Here is a 15,543-nt window from a genome sequence, read left to right on the forward strand (position 1 = left end):
ATGTCGACACTCCTCTCTCAATACCTCGACATTGATTGCATTCACGACGCTTGATAACAATTAGTAAGAAAACATGTACTCTTTTTAGGATCGGACATCTATGCCGAGATACCGGATGAAAGGCCAAAATCTGGTAATTTATGCGATGTGAAATATAGCTTTGTTTTTTCTGGGAACTGGAATATGTTCCTTGTATGGTATTCCTCTGTTTCTCTCTCACTTGTTTTATAAAGAACCTTTCTATAATTTCGTACAGCGTTAAACATGTTTATTAATGCTTTTTATTTCTGCAGTTTACTTGTATATGCATATTGTGGGTTAATATGTAAGTTTTGGTGATGGTATCTTGTAAATATATAATAGTGCCCTTCTCATGTCGTTGCTTGCTTCTCATCTAAATACACTTATTGCTGTTTTAGTTGTGAAATATGGACTTTCCAGAGAAGACATTGTTCTGGGCAGAATTCTGGGTGAAGGGTTCTTTGGGGAAGTTCACGAAGGTGTTTACAAAAAGCTGGCAAGTACTCAGTTCCATCTTGTCCATGTCTACATTTTCATATTGTTCATTACATGCTAGTGCGAGCCACTTAACTCTTCACATCATGTCACTTTAAGCTTTGAAATTGCAGAGATATGATGATATTTTTGTGGCTAGAAACAGCAAGATTATGGAAATGTTTGATAGTGTGTGGTATGGGCCCCTGTGACTGATTTAGAATGGGGAGAGGATCAGTGTGGCAGTCAAGACGTGCAAAGATTGCTCGCCTGATGTAAAGGACAAGTTCATGAGTGAAGCTGGTAAGAGCAATTTTTTTTTTTCTCCAGTACAAGCTTTGTCAAGCCAGCATAATTTATTTTAAAGACTTTCACTTTCTGCACATAAAATCTCATTTTTGAATCCTTATTTAGTCTCGCAGTACATCCTTCCCTTGTAGAACAGGTCCCGTATAATCAACAGCTGCTACTGGGGCTTATGAAAATATGTAATTTTTTCATACAACAGGGTTATTATTCAGTACAGCAAAATCTTAACAGTAATATTATAATCTTGTACCCGCTGCTGGTATTTGATTCACTGCCTGTTATATGTTTCGAGGTACAAATCATGCTGATGATGTGTTTCTTGGGTGACAAAACCAAGTTCCTGCTTCTTGTTTGATACTTCCTGTAACATTCAGAGTCTTAACTAATCACACAATCTCTTAAATGAACCTCACTCCCAATTAATAACATCAGGTTTCAGAGTAACTTCTACTGGTATGGTGTATAAACATGTTATCACTGTAATGCATTAAAATATCTGTTATTTAGGTTAATTTTCGAAAACAATAATCCTAATTCCACCTCATCACTATGGGACTGTAAAAATGGTATAAATCCCACCTTTCAGACTTGAGTTGAGGTGGACAGAGAAGTTAGCTGAAATATGAAGGGTAGCTGAGGTTTTCTGCTTCAGGTTTTATAAAAGGTGCAGCTGTAAGGATCTGTAAGAACTTTTCTTCATTATCTGCCTTGTTCTTCTCTTTTGTTGGGCTTCCAGTGATCATGAAAACCCTGGACCACCCACACATTGTGAGCCTGATTGGTATTATAGAGGAACACCCTGTGTGGATTGTCATGGAGCTCTACAAGTATGGAGAGGTGAGTGGTTGGATGAAGCTTTTAGTTTTTTCTCATGATAAGCATATTTGATTTTTTTGGGATTTTCTATGGCTTTTCAGCTGTTGGATGGAAGAAATGGACAGTTAAGTTCAAAGATGTAGTTGTACTTAGTAGTCTGGAAAGTAAATGCCCCTTTCTTTGCCTCCTGCTGAACTGCCTGCTCACATACATAACAGCTCTGGAGTGGCTATCAAGGGAAGTGGGACTTGATCTGAGCTGTTGAGGTTTGACTGAACGGACTGAAAAGTCGCCATCAGCTGCAGAAAGTTGCCAGCAGATCTAAGCAACACACTTAGCAGTTTTCACACTTGGCTTCTATACAAGACACACACGTAAACACGTACAACCCGTTTACTGCCAAAATTCATCACGCAGCCAAATCTGTGAATTTAAGGGAGTGAGGAACAGCCTGTCCTGACTCATGGTCTTGTGGGGATGGTGCAATACTCATGTTCGGAGGATGTGTTTCCCAGTCAGCGGCTAAATTAAAGATTGAGGGGTATCAGCTGTGTGGGTCAGAGCGTGTGACAAGTCCTCTCTATTTCTTTGAAAATTTGACGTTCTGTTAAACCTGTCGAAACTTTGCCATGTTTCTGCAGTGCAAATGTGTACTGTTACGTGCAGCTAAAAACAGTAATTAAAACATACAAAATCTGGAGAAAAGCTTGAGAACGATAGCAGCATGGAGAGAATTTCAATGTAGCACTGAAAAGTCAGGATAAATAGAAAAAAATAATCAGATGAAGATGTGCTGAAGTGCTCCAACATAACCAATATATTCCAAGGTAAAGACACAGCAGGTGTGCACTGTAAAATATTAAGGTAACTTGTACTCACTGTGGTAGTTGTGCTGTACAACCATATGCTATTTTTATTTGAACAAGTTGTGGCATAGTGGTGCAGCGGGTAACGCTGCTGACTCCCACCTCTTGAGCTGCTCACTTAGGTGTAGGTCTGGATCCAGCTTTGAAGAACTCAGAGAAGCTGCTGCTGACAGACATGACTGGCGTGTTGAAGCTGGAGAGCTCAGAATAAGTTGGACTCGACTGGACATCTGAATCAGTAGTATTTTTATTACTTTTCTGCCACAGGTCTGATAAGAACAGGCTAAGGAGCTCACTCAGCCAGGAGGATTTAGAAATCATTCATGCTCATGTCAGCAGAGAAGGAGATTCTGGTGTCCTTGGACAATGATGAAGTGACCAGACAAGGTGGCAGAACCCAGTGGGCTTCTGAGGAGACGGTGTTTTAGTGTCGAAAAGACCTTTTTCGTCATGTTTTTCGTGACACCGAGACAAAGCTGCACATATAATTTGAAAAGATCACCTTCAGAAATTAAAATGGTCTATAATGAGTTGATTTTTCTTTGTTGTTAATTTGTCTCTTTTCGACAAATTTGGCAGCATAGCGGCTAGTTCAGTTTTTTGTTGTTCAGCTGCCAGTACTACTAAGGTCTGGTCTGCAGCATCAGCAACTCCCCTGCTGAAAGTGAGTCCCACTCTGGTCATGACACATACGACATACCGCAGTACATACTGTAGTATATCCTCACCAGGATGGTAAATCCTGTAAAAAGTCCTTATGCAAATGATTTTGATTATATAACAATACAGTTATATACAATAAAATGATGTACATATTTTTTAATTTAGTTTGTTAGCATTCTGTATGTTGATGGGTTGGAGTTCGGAATCATTAGGAGCATTAAAGTAAGAGTCAGTATGAACTCCATAGACGTTAAAGGAAAGAGTCGTCACTTGTTTTAAATCACTCACTCACTTTCTTTAACCGCTTGTCCTGGAACCTATCGCAGAATCATTGGGCTCTAGACTGGGCTGTACACCCTGGGTTGGGTGCCAGTCCATCGCAAGTTCGGTAGCCCGACACACGCAAATGTAGAGTGGCCATTTCACCAGAACTACATGTTTTTGGAGTGAGGGAGGAAGCCGACGCAGACGCAGGGAGAACACGCAAACTCCGCACAGACCGAGCTGGACCGAAACCCGCCTCTCAGCCCAGGCAGGGTGATGCGGCAGTGCTACCCTTTGCACCGTAATGCAGCCCTAATTAAAATAGAGCAAAATACTTCAGAGGAAACACTTTGCTTGGAGTAAGAAGAATAAAATACCAAACGAAAGGAAATGAAGATAAGACACGATCTTCTTGTGATTGTCAGAAGAGAAGACAAAGCGCTGTCAGTTTTGGGAGAGGAGATGAAATCGTTGGTTATATATCTGATGTCAGAGGTAGCAATCTTTGCAAAAGACATTCCTAGTTAATAATATTTGATTTTGTTAAATTTTCCTTTCAGCTTGGAAATTACTTGGTGGAGAACCAGCACATGCTGAGCAACGTCACGCTGGTGCTGTATGCCTTACAGATCTGCAAAGCTCTTGCCTACCTGGAGGGAGTAAACATGGTTCACAGGTGAGTTGTTTCCTCTCTGCCAGCAGTCTTTCTGCACTGGTTGGAAGTGTGCCTTTGTTTCTGGTGCTGTGCATGCTAAACTACAACTTAGCTAGTTGAATTTGAGGAAAGAAAGGAGAAGGAAAGCATTTTTATTTTTTATCATGTCGTCTCTTCTGTGTTTTGACGCTAAAGTTACACAGTGTGTTTGCATATAAAAAGATGGCCCGAATAGATCATGACTAGTCGCAGCGTGGTCTCCGCTGCCAATGGCCAGCGATGGCCGAGTCTTGTCCTCGGACCGCATCCGGTATAGAAGCGTGTATCTCCGCCCACGTGACCCATGGAAATCTGAGGTTTGAGGCGTGCAGAGGCATGTGGAACTGCTCAGCACCAGGGTCAGGATCAGACCTGTCTTCGTGTCTGTTCTGTTTCGCGATCGGCTCATGTGGTGTGCAGCGTGCGTGTTAGTGCGCTTCCTACTACTGTAATTGGTGGTGTGTAGTAAACACTCGTCAAAATAACAGTTGACAACTAAAGAAATAAATGTCCCATGTGATGAAATGTTCTTCACCATCACCTGCGATGACGGGGTATATAACCGGCACACAAGGCGGTTTTTCCCGTACAAACCGTCTTGTGTTGATTCACTCATATGTTATATTGAGTAACTCAGTTATTTTGCCTACAGCATATCATAACCTGACTCATTTTATATTTAAGGATGAGTTGTGAAATTGCTCAGGTCTGAAACTTGTACTGAACCTTGTACAAAAACATAAAACCAAACACATAAACATATTTAATGTTTTTCAAACGAAACTTTGCAGATACACAACTTCTGTTTGGTTGATGTTCATTCTGTTTCAATAAACACATTATTATTAACATTTGTATATTTATATCTGGTGCTTTTTGACAATCAACTGATTTTTTTTTTTCTGCTTATACAGGTTGTGTGTGTGTGTGTGTGTGTGTGTGTGTGTGTGTGTGTGTGTGTGTGTGTGGTGGTGCAGTGGGTTGGACCACAGTCCTGTTCTCCGGTGGGTCTGGGGTTCGAGTCCCGCTTGGGGTGCCTTGCGGCGGACTGGCATCCCGTCCTGGGTGTGTCCCCAACCCCTCCGGCCTTATGCCCTGTGTTGCCGGGTTAGGCTCCGGTTCCCCGTGACCCTGTATGGGACAAGCGGTTCTGAAAATGTGTGTGTGTGTATATATTTTTATATATATATATTATACATACACACTATATATAGTGCTTGGCTTTTAATATTACCTAAAAATCATCTGGTTGAATTCTTCAACTGATTCTTATTTGCAGAATGACAGCCAGTATGGAGAAAAATTGTGCAAAGTATTATGTTGTTATTAATATTCATTATTTGGTGATTTTCTAAAAACAGAGATGTGCAGCATTAGGTTTGTATACTAATCTCATTTGCTTACTCCATAAACGCATATCATAAGGCAGGATCACAGCGGTCCAGAGTGCATTCAGGAAGCGTAGTGTGCTGGGCAAGGCAGGATACACCTTGGGCAGGACATCAGATCATTCCAGGGTAGTCAAACATTCACATATAAACACACTTTGGCAATCTGGAGTCACCAGTCCACCTGAAACATGTCTTTGGACTGTGGGGAAAAACCAGGGCATCTGAAAGAAACCCACGTGAACACAGGGGAGGACATGCAGACTCCTCACAGACTGAGTGGGCATTGAACGCATGTCCCAGTGCTCAACCCAGGCACCGTGAGGCACCCACATGAACTGGTTCACCACTGTGTTCCCTGTATACTAAGCTATTTACCTTTACTTATTTATATAAGTGGGTACTTTCTACCAGAGCAGTTCAGGGTTAGTACCTTGCTTGGTTACAAGGAAATGGTTGTAACCACTGCTGCCCTCTACATGTCAGTTTTTCAACAATACTCTGATATTGCATCCTAATAGCACCAACCCTCACCCTTGCCGTTTGCTCAGAGACATAGCAGTGAGGAATGTGCTCGTGGCTGCTCCCGACTGCGTGAAGCTCGGAGATTTCGGCTTGTCCAGGTACATCGAGGACGAAGAGTATTACAAAGGTCAGTGATCGACGCCAAAACAAGTCAGACCCTACATGTGTTTGGCGGGTGAAAACTAGGGCATTTGAGGTCTGAATCAATAACTGTTTCAGCGCCACTTAACTAACAGATACAGGTATAGGTAGTGCAAAGTAACGGGATTCCGGTTGCGTCTGGAGAGCTGGAGACCGAGAACCGTAAGTGGGACTCTGTGAAGTTCAGACCGAACTGCTGACGATGTTGGACGGGCTGGAGAACTGACAGAGATAACAGCCGTCCTGTTCCGCATTGCAGCCTCTGTAACGCGACTGCCCATCAAGTGGATGGCCCCCGAATCCATCAATTTCAGACGCTTCACCTCAGCCAGCGACGTCTGGATGTTCGGTAAGTGACTCCCCGCCACATTCATTCGTACAAAGACAGGTCAATTAACTGAAAGTGCGGAAGCGGTGCCAGATGAAGCGAAGCCTGAATCTCGCTGCTTGGACATTTGGCCACTTTTCATTTTGCTTGCTTGCAGAAATATTGTCTTGGGCGTTTCATAAATCTAATCCATGCCGTGCATTCTCCCATCCGTTTATGGATGTGCTTTTAAATATGTTTTATTGTAGCGGCGCTACCTTTTACACCTCTGCGTACTTTCGCCATAGGCCGGCAGCACCCTTTCTGCCCTGATGCTCTATTGATGGGCTCCATACTGGACTGCACCCCAGCAGCGAAATTATTTAAAGCCTGTCAAACTGCTGCTGAGGTTTTTTTCAGTGTTCTAGGGGCACTTTACGAAATAATAAAGCACTGTGAATGAAAGTTAGGGGAGATATGGGAAGAGGAGCTCATCTGCTTTTATGACCTGTGAATCCAATTCCCTGCCTTGACATGTTTATATGTGTGCTTTTCCTGACACAGTTCAGTGCGAGAGGAGTCCGCTAGTGACTTCTGTTTTCATCTGAAATTAACTGCCAATCCATCTTTACCATATTTTCGTAGCATATTCTTGATAATATTGGCCCCGTAACAAAAAAGGACGGTGAGCATATTTTTTTAAATAATTGAAACGTATGGTTCTGTTGCTGACGTTAGGTACTGCGGTTTAGTTTTTTGTTATAAACACCGGTAAAGAGTACACTCCATCAAGAGCATTCTGACATCTGGTTTTATGGGTCCCAGAATGGAGGTATATTATATACTTTGACTGCGCAGTTGCAGAGGAACTCTCCTGGATGCTGAATAAATATCGTTAGTTCAGTGCGGAGACAGCATGGTAGCTGATTTACTGGATCGATGGCTCGTCCTGCTGCTCTTTATCCTTCTTAACTCAGCTCTTTTTGAAGGGGAAGGCAGACAGCCAGTTGGGCTGGGTATCGCTAGCAGCTCCTGAGTTCCGAGTTGTCAAAAGGAGTAGGTCCAGAGGCTCCGGTCACGCCAGTGCAGGTGGCCATTTGTTAGGTGCATCAGTGTAAAATTGTGCATGCCTCCTTAGTAATCTTCCTACTTACCTGCCGTTTTGTTCCTGGTAAATGTGCTCACAAGTCAAGCAGGCCCTGTCACTAAACTCTGCGTGAAGGTTGACCGTGTCCCTCCACCCCTTGTCAGCGGTGTGCATGTGGGAGATCATGAGCCGGGGTCAGCAGCCCTTCTTCTGGTTGGAGAACAAGGACGTGATCAACCAGCTGGAGCAGGGCGTCCGACTGCCTAAACCCGAGCAGTGCCCACCGACGCTGTACAGCCTCATGACCCGGTGCTGGACGTACGACCCCAAGGAGAGGCCCACGTTCACAGAGCTCGTGTGCAAGCTGAGGTACCGGATCGGATTGCGTACGCTTCCGTCCTGCCCCCAGCCGCGTTGCTTTCTCGCTTTTTATATTTCAGCCTTCGCACTGAAAATTGTTATTTCTTCAGCGGTCATTGTCTTGTTGTATCAGGGACTCCGAATTTAAGTGTGACAGCATCGTCATATCAATGAATCTGCGCACAGATGGAACCCTTCCTCTGATTAGAGTTTAACCTTTTCAGCTGCTTTTTCCACATAACAGTAGAAACGAAAGAAAGTGAACAAGAGAGATGGGAAGTGCTTCTCACAGGGCGGTCAGTTGGAGGGAGTTAAATGAACCGTGACGGGACTTCACGTCCGACACAGAGAGGTCGTGTGAACTCCCGGTAGTCGTTCAGCTCTGCCAATTAATGGCATGTTGGATGCTTCCCATGTTACTTTGAACGTAAGAAGTCGAAAAGTTGACTTTTTTTTTTTCTGAGAATAAAAGATTGTAATACCAACCTTTTGCCTGTCAACATAAATAAATGCAACGGTAGAGGATTTGGGGGGAGGATACTGTTTTAAAACAAATTTCAGTGAAATGCATACAGTATGTATTCAGAAATTGTAGTTTGTGTCACTGCAAACACACACACACATTTTCTGAACCGCTCGTCCCATACGGGGTCACGGGGAACCGGAGCCAACCCGGCAACACAGGGCGTAAGGCCGGAGAGGGAGGGGACACACCCAGGACGGGACGCCAGTCCGCCGCAAGGCAACCCAAGCAGGACTCGAACCCCAGACCCACTGGAGAGCAGCACTGTGGTCCAACCCACTGCACCACCGCACCCCCCTCCAAACCCAGAATAACTTTGTAAAATGTAACCATTCGTGTTTCACAACACTTCCAGCTTCATACATCCACGTAAGGGTTGTTGTCTATACAGTTCTAGTTGCATCGCTGTCAATACGCACTGCCTGTCGCTATGGCAGACAACCAGTAAACTGTGTAATGGTACCGCATTGAGAACTGCTGAGGAATGGCAGTCCGTAGAAAGTGGAGGCAGAGGTGCTGAAATGTCTCGCTGTCCCCAGTGATGTGCACAAGATGGAGAAGGAGCAGGAAGCGGAGCAGCAGAGAGATCGCTTTCGCGCCACCAAGACCTTCGACCCCAAGTTCACCTTCAACGAGCCTCCGCCCAAGGTATAGAGACCGTCGTCACGGACGTCTTCGTCCAGCTGCATCTCAGCAAGAGCCCTTGGTTTTGACCGGGCCGCCTTTCTCTTGCAGCCTTCGAGGATGAAACCCAGCCGCTGCGGAAACACCCTCAGCATCGGCCTGCACATCCAGGTACGCCTTCGTTTTCCTGGCATTAGGCGGCGTGGACCAGCACGTGTGTATATTAATGTCTACACCTGCATTTTCCTTGGCTTTTTTTTAAGGTAATACAGAGTACGTGCTGTGATTTCATTATTTATTTGTTTCACTGACACTTTTCTTCAGAGTAACATACATTCTGTACAAAGCGATTTACAATTATTGACCCGTTCATACCGCCGAGTTATTTGTGCTGAAGTAATTTAGGGTAAGTACCTTGCTCAAGGATATTACAGCAGAAGTGGAATGTAAACCTGGGACCTCCTTGTGCAAGTTACCAGCTCTGATCGCTGTGCTACCCTCTGTTAACACTAGCAGCGGTAATGTTTTTAATTCTTGTTTAGCAAGAGTCAAAAATACGCCTCTGTTGTAGTTCCTGAAAAGTTTTCTAGTGGAAGTTGGTTGTTCCTCGTCTTGAAGTTCTAGATATGAAAATGGGTGACACATTTGATCATTCAGAATAGTCCTGAGTATGTTTATGGTCTGTTAGTGTCGCTATATGGCTTTCAGCATCCATGTGCCGTTTTGCTTTGTGCTCACAGCTCTTGTGTGTGTGTGTGTGTGTGTGTGTGTGTGTGTGTGTGTGTGCGTGTGCGTGTGCGCGCGCTGTGTGTCCTCATGCATTTCTGTGACCTTCCCTGTGTGATTGTGCCTCTTTCTGTTTGTACACTTGTGTTTGTGCGTCTGATCGCTGCTTCCAGCTTCCCGAATCTCTGTGCGCCAGCTCGCCCGCCATCGCTAGCCCGTGTGACTACCAGTCACCCTTCGACTCCAGCAACAAGCTGACGGTGCCTAAAATGTCCCCCCGTCGTCGCAGCGTCGGGGTAAGACTCTTGGCTGGGGGCCGCGCGACGGATGTATCCACTCATCTAGAGCCGTGGGAGTGGATGTATTCACTCGCTGCCCACTTCGCTGTTTTTTGTGCATGTGTTTCATGGTGTTGGCAGCCTGTGCCAGACATCAGCGTTACTCTTCCGTCTGCTGCTTTGTTTCATTAGCAGCTTCCAATAACCCATCTGTATTAACTAGCTCAGATGCCGTATGTGTGTTTCCGTAATTGGTTGAGCAGCGGAGTAGCTCTTTAACCGCTTCAGCTCTGTGTACATTACCTAGTGAAGTATTTGGGTTGGGTATCTTTCACTCTGTTTATGTCTATCATTTTGATTTTTCAGTGAGTTAATTAATTTTCCTTTTCAGTTAACTCTATACGTTTTTTCTATTTTGGCTTATGCATATTCCTTCTTATATGTACAGTTTGCGTCCCTGCATGTGACACACAGTGCGAGATTGCAGGCTTCCTTCTAACACTGCATGAAGATGTGTTTCATTTTTAAAACAACATAGTGTTACCTTCCTTTCTTTAACAATATATTGTGGATGAGAACATGTTTTTCCTGGAAAGAGTTTAATTTAAAAAAAACGCCAGTGGTGTTCCAGTGAGCACAGCAGTTCACAGCAGCACTAAATAACCTTAGAAAACGTGTTAATTAAATATATGTCGCAGAATTAAGTTAATATATTCCAGGAAAGAACCAAAGGGAATTTATAATCTGTGTGTCAGGTCTTTATACGCACAGTAGTGCAGATACATGGTGTATTTTAACGTCCCTGTGTAACGTGTGTGTGGGTGTCTGAACTGAAAATGTATTATGCAGATGGGATTAGCGAGTGTGTATATTCCTTCTGATATGTACAGTATGTGTCCGTAACGCCATAATTAGCTGCTGACATTTTTTGTTTACCATACTATAAACCAGTTGAATGTCCGTGAATCTGAATGGAAGAATGCACTTTAAGAATGTGTTGAAAGGCAGAGTAAAAGATAACTCAACACAAGCTAAATACCCTCAGCTATAAAACAAGCTTATGCGATATAATTCAGTAAGTGAATGCTTTGCATGCTTCGGGAAGGAAGGGGAGCTGATCATCGAGCCATCGAGCAAGGAGGATGCCCAGCGCCTGTGGGAGATGGAGAGACTACGCATGCAGGAGACTCTGAAGAGGCAAAAGCAGGAGATGCTGGAAGACAACATGTGGCTGGAGAAGGAGAAGAAGCTGTTGGTGAGAGCCCGAGAGGCCCCCTCCGTCGCCCCTCATGGGACGCGGGACCCTTAGTTGTGCAACTCTCCTCATCCATCGGTTCCTAGGCCAAACACACTCGCTAATCCCATGTGGGAGTTGGCATGAAATATTTACAGCCTTGTTCAAAGTTTCGTTCATTGCATAATACATTTTCTTGCTCCCAATCAATTACAAGAAGAAGGTGCACTTTTGAATTAATTAAAACAAAAATTTATATTAAGTGTATTAACAGCTTTTTAGAAATTCTTGGATAATATGTTTTAGTTCCACAGAGAGTTATAGATGGTGTGTGTGGTAAAATGCATAAAAAATGAGCCCAGTGTCATTATTCTGAAATTAGCACAATATGATGAAAAATATGTCTGTTGCTGGTACGTTACAAATGAGCTGACATATTATCATAAGCCTCCACCTCAGATTCTGTGAAAACAAATCAATCGAAGGTAATTTGTACTTCTAATTTCCCCTCCGTAAGGTTCCGAGTCATTATTTAAAATCTGTATCATCTATCCAGTAAATTCATTTTTGAGCTTTCCTTCATATTCTGCTGCCCCACTTTTCCTCGTTTTAAACCCATAACTCCATAATTATCTGCTAACAGTGCATTTTTTGTTTACCGTACTATAAACCACTTGAATGTATGTGAATCTGAATGGAAGAATGCACTTTAAGAATGTGTTGAAAGGCCGAGTAAAAGATAACTCAACACGAGCTAAATGTCCTCAGCTATAAAACAAGCTTATGAGATGTAATTCAGCAAGTGCCATCAGCAGGCGTGAACATTCTCGGAGTGCGCAGAGGAGGTGGTGGTGGTGCTCATGAAATGGACTGTACTTCGCAGCCCTGCGGAAAGAAAAATCTATAGCTTATTCCTATCCTTGACCGAAGAGTGACCGCTGGCAAAGAATCTTTAAAGATGATCTGTGCTCTGGTTTGAGGGTGTTTACTGCGCACGTCTTCAGTGATTTTTATCTCACCACAAAATATTTTTACCCTCGCGTAGGACCCCATGAGACCAGATGATATAGCGACCCCATTGGTATGTTTTCTCTTTCATGTTTATGTTTTTTTCAAAGCTGCAAACTAAGTAGCAGTGTTTGTCACGAAAATGTGTTAATAGATGAGTACTACCATTCATAAAATATATATATGAGTTATCGCTCAGTGTTAAGGTTGCGTGTCTTTCTTTTTTCCAAGACCCCCGAGAAGGAGGCTGGATATGGTGAGTCCTGGATCTCAATAGTCTTTTTACTCAGTCGTTTTGTTTGGGCCACACTGTAAACAATTCTCGTTGAGAAGGTACAGATCTTAGCCCATGAATTACAGATGACAGATACACCTTGAATATACTGTTCTATTGTTAAAAGTGGTAACAGTGCTTAATAGTTCTTTCATACTAGTTGACCATGCTGCATTTGTCTAGTCTCAGTTACAAGAGCTTTGTCTATAATGTCTGTAACTTAGAGGTGAGATTGTTCTTTCAAAAGTTGTATTTTACAGCAGCTCTTATTTCTGAAAAGGTTCTACAGCTCAGATTTTTCCCTCAATGTTAGATTCAAAGTTCACTGTGCCCTAGGGAAACTCATCTCTCTTCTTTCTCCACATTGCTTGTGCTGCCTCCTGCCATCAAGCTGAGTTCACTGCTCCCCCAGAGAAGCCTCCGAGACTGACTGCCAAGGTAACAGCGACACCCCACTTCTCCTCGTCTCCTGAACATGCCATGTATAGTACTAAGGTGCTACAGCCTTCTCAAGTGAAAGGCAAGAAAGGACCTTCCTCTGCAACATGGTCTCTTTTAGCAATCTGGACTGCCCTAAGGAAGATTACATCTATGTTCAGCCAATATTGCCACACATCAGGGCCAGACAAAGCATTTCGTTGCAGTCATTGCAGCTCAAGGTGGCGCAACCAGTTATTGGTGGTGAAAGGGAAATTGCCTTTTCATGTGTGATTGCACATTTCGTGATCTTCCACACAAAGGAAATGACAGAAAAACGGCAGTAGTATCATTTCTTCTTTCATGTACTTCTAGAGGTGACAAAACGATCTGACGGAGCGTAGGGTCAAGAAGCTGCAGAAATGGAGAAAAATGGGAAGGGGGCAAAAACATCTTGCCTGAAATGCATGAAATCCCTTGTGTATCATTAAATCGGTGATCCACACTTATCTCATCTCCCCTCAGAACTGAGTTTAAAAAGTGGTTCCATGTGAGAATCTGCTAAAGGTGTTGAGACAGTCAAGTCTGAGCAGCGAGTGACTCCATGTGAGGACCGAGTACTTGAGGGATACTCTTTTCTTTGTCACCCCTGCACTGAGCAGCCGGCCCCCACAGCAGAGCTAGACCGCTCGGATGACCAGGTGTACCATTTCGTCATGGAGATCGTGAAGCTGGTGGTGCAGCTGAAGAACGATGTGAACACGATGCCTCCATCTGAATACGTCAGTGCAGTAAAGGTAGGCACGTGACTAAGTCTGGTGAGGACTGATTTCGTTACACTTACAGATCTGAATTCACATTCGTCCTCCTTGTTCCACTGCTGCTTTCTCTGTCCACCTTCAGTGATCTAAAGTCTAACAATTTGTCTCAGTTTAACTAAGATAATGCATTTTTATTTTTTATGTAATACAGCATCTAGATATATATAGTACATTGCTTAGATTACATCTTAAAAAGGTGTCTTTGGAGAACTGTAGTGGATACCGACCGCTGTAGATCCACAAAAAGCCTGTTTCTGCTGTGGAACTTGTCCTCTTCCTATGATGTGACACAGCACCCATCTCCGTCCCTCCATTGTAGTCGGTGGGCCTGACGCTGCGCAGTCTCATTCGCAGCGTGGACGATGTCCTTCCCACTCTCCACAATTCCGTCAGGACCGAGGTACCTGCTCCCATTCATGTCCCTCTCCTCCTTGCCCTGCATTTGCAGTGCTCTCGCCATGTGATAGCTCACAGCTCTTTGGTATTAGTCCCTGAGCTAGCAGCCCTTCCTCCACATTTAGTGCCGTGATGCTTACTGAACAGACTGTTTACAGGCTCAATAGAATATGCTCTTTTCTTCATAATTGCTTCATTCTTTGTGTTTCATGGATGTGTGACTTTTGCCTTCGACAGGACATCTTTGTAACAGAACCGTCATGGTTTGTGGGTCTTGAGAGATGTATCTCGCCTCGCTTTCCCCCGTGGTGTCGTGCAGAATGTCATCTCTGTTCTCCGGTGCTCTCTAGTGCGTGCTGGACTGTGTAAACCAGCTGTCGAATTCATGTGGCGCACAGACAATGAATACGCACTAAAGAAAACGTCTGTCTTCACCTCTTACAGATCGAAGGTACTCAGAAGCTGCTTAACAAAGACATGGCAGAGCTGATCAACAAGATGCGCCTGGCCCAGCAGAACGCCATCACCACCTTGAAGGAGGAGTGCAAGAAGCAGATGCTGGCTGCTGCCCACACGCTGGCGATGGACTCCAAGAACCTGCTGGATGCAGTGGACCAGGCCCGGGTGCGTGCCAACGTGGCGAAGCCAAAGCCAGACTCTTCCTAGCCACCTACAAGCTTTTCCCACTGGGCCCCTCCCACGCTCAGAGGGACCGTCTCAGTCCCCTCGGTCCCCTTAGGTACACCAGCGTATGAGAGCTGTCAGCACTCTGTTAACCAGGATTCTGATGGCTTTTGACCTCTTTTTTTAAATTTTCTTAATCATGAATCTGTTCAGGTACGACTGAAGCTGTGATATCTAGGCAGAGCACAACATTACATTTTTAAAATGGAGCTGTTTTTTTAAATAAATGCAAACACACAGTCACATTCACATGCACATCTGACTGAAAAAAGAGTGGACTGGTGGTGTTTATCAGACGTTGGACTGACGGTATGAATGTGCGCATAGGCTGCGCATTGGAATTCAGTCATCTTTTTGCAAACAGAGTGTAATAGTTTTTAAAAAGATGTGCTGTATGAACATCATGTTTATTCTGTACATTTGATGTGTGATGTATGTGGTATTAATTCAGAAAGTAAACCCAAATAATGAAAGTTTTAATTCAGATTACTATTGCTTTGTCAAGATATTACTTTTATTTAGCTAGTGCTTTTCAACAAAGTTTCTTACAATGTTAAGCTACTTACTTTGCTCAAGGGGACTACAGTTGGAGGAGGGATTTGAACCACTATGCTGCCAGCTGCCCTGTTACCAAATATCAGTT

General features: G+C 43.9%; 1 protein-coding gene across 4 annotated transcripts in view; it reads left to right on the forward strand.

Moving 5' to 3' along the window:
* The window catches only part of ptk2bb (protein tyrosine kinase 2 beta, b), a 30,309-nt gene extending 14,925 nt beyond the window's left edge, over nt 1-15,384 (forward strand). For 3 of the 4 annotated variants that reach the window (XM_018735266.2, XM_018735264.2, XM_018735267.2), the window contains exons 14-31: nt 89-133; nt 420-517; nt 717-798; nt 1,541-1,641; nt 3,974-4,089; nt 6,047-6,147; nt 6,421-6,510; nt 7,720-7,924; nt 8,978-9,086; nt 9,174-9,233; nt 9,962-10,084; nt 11,172-11,321; nt 12,346-12,381; nt 12,540-12,564; nt 12,974-13,020; nt 13,662-13,796; nt 14,140-14,220; nt 14,661-15,384. In XM_018735266.2, coding sequence (XP_018590782.1) covers nt 89-133; nt 420-517; nt 717-798; nt 1,541-1,641; nt 3,974-4,089; nt 6,047-6,147; nt 6,421-6,510; nt 7,720-7,924; nt 8,978-9,086; nt 9,174-9,233; nt 9,962-10,084; nt 11,172-11,321; nt 12,346-12,381; nt 12,540-12,564; nt 12,974-13,020; nt 13,662-13,796; nt 14,140-14,220; nt 14,661-14,882 — 1,826 coding nt within the window. In that variant the 3' untranslated portion in view covers nt 14,883-15,384. The remainder of the gene's footprint in view (nt 1-88; nt 134-419; nt 518-716; nt 799-1,540; nt 1,642-3,973; nt 4,090-6,046; nt 6,148-6,420; nt 6,511-7,719; nt 7,925-8,977; nt 9,087-9,173; nt 9,234-9,961; nt 10,085-11,171; nt 11,322-12,345; nt 12,382-12,539; nt 12,565-12,973; nt 13,021-13,661; nt 13,797-14,139; nt 14,221-14,660) is intronic. The other variant, XM_018735268.2, reaches the window with a different exon arrangement.
* Nucleotides 15,385-15,543: the final 159 nt, after the last annotated feature.

The sequence above is a fragment of the Scleropages formosus genome, chromosome 1, assembly GCF_900964775.1.
Source record: "Scleropages formosus chromosome 1, fSclFor1.1, whole genome shotgun sequence".
NCBI classification, from domain to species: Eukaryota; Metazoa; Chordata; class Actinopteri; order Osteoglossiformes; family Osteoglossidae; genus Scleropages; species Scleropages formosus.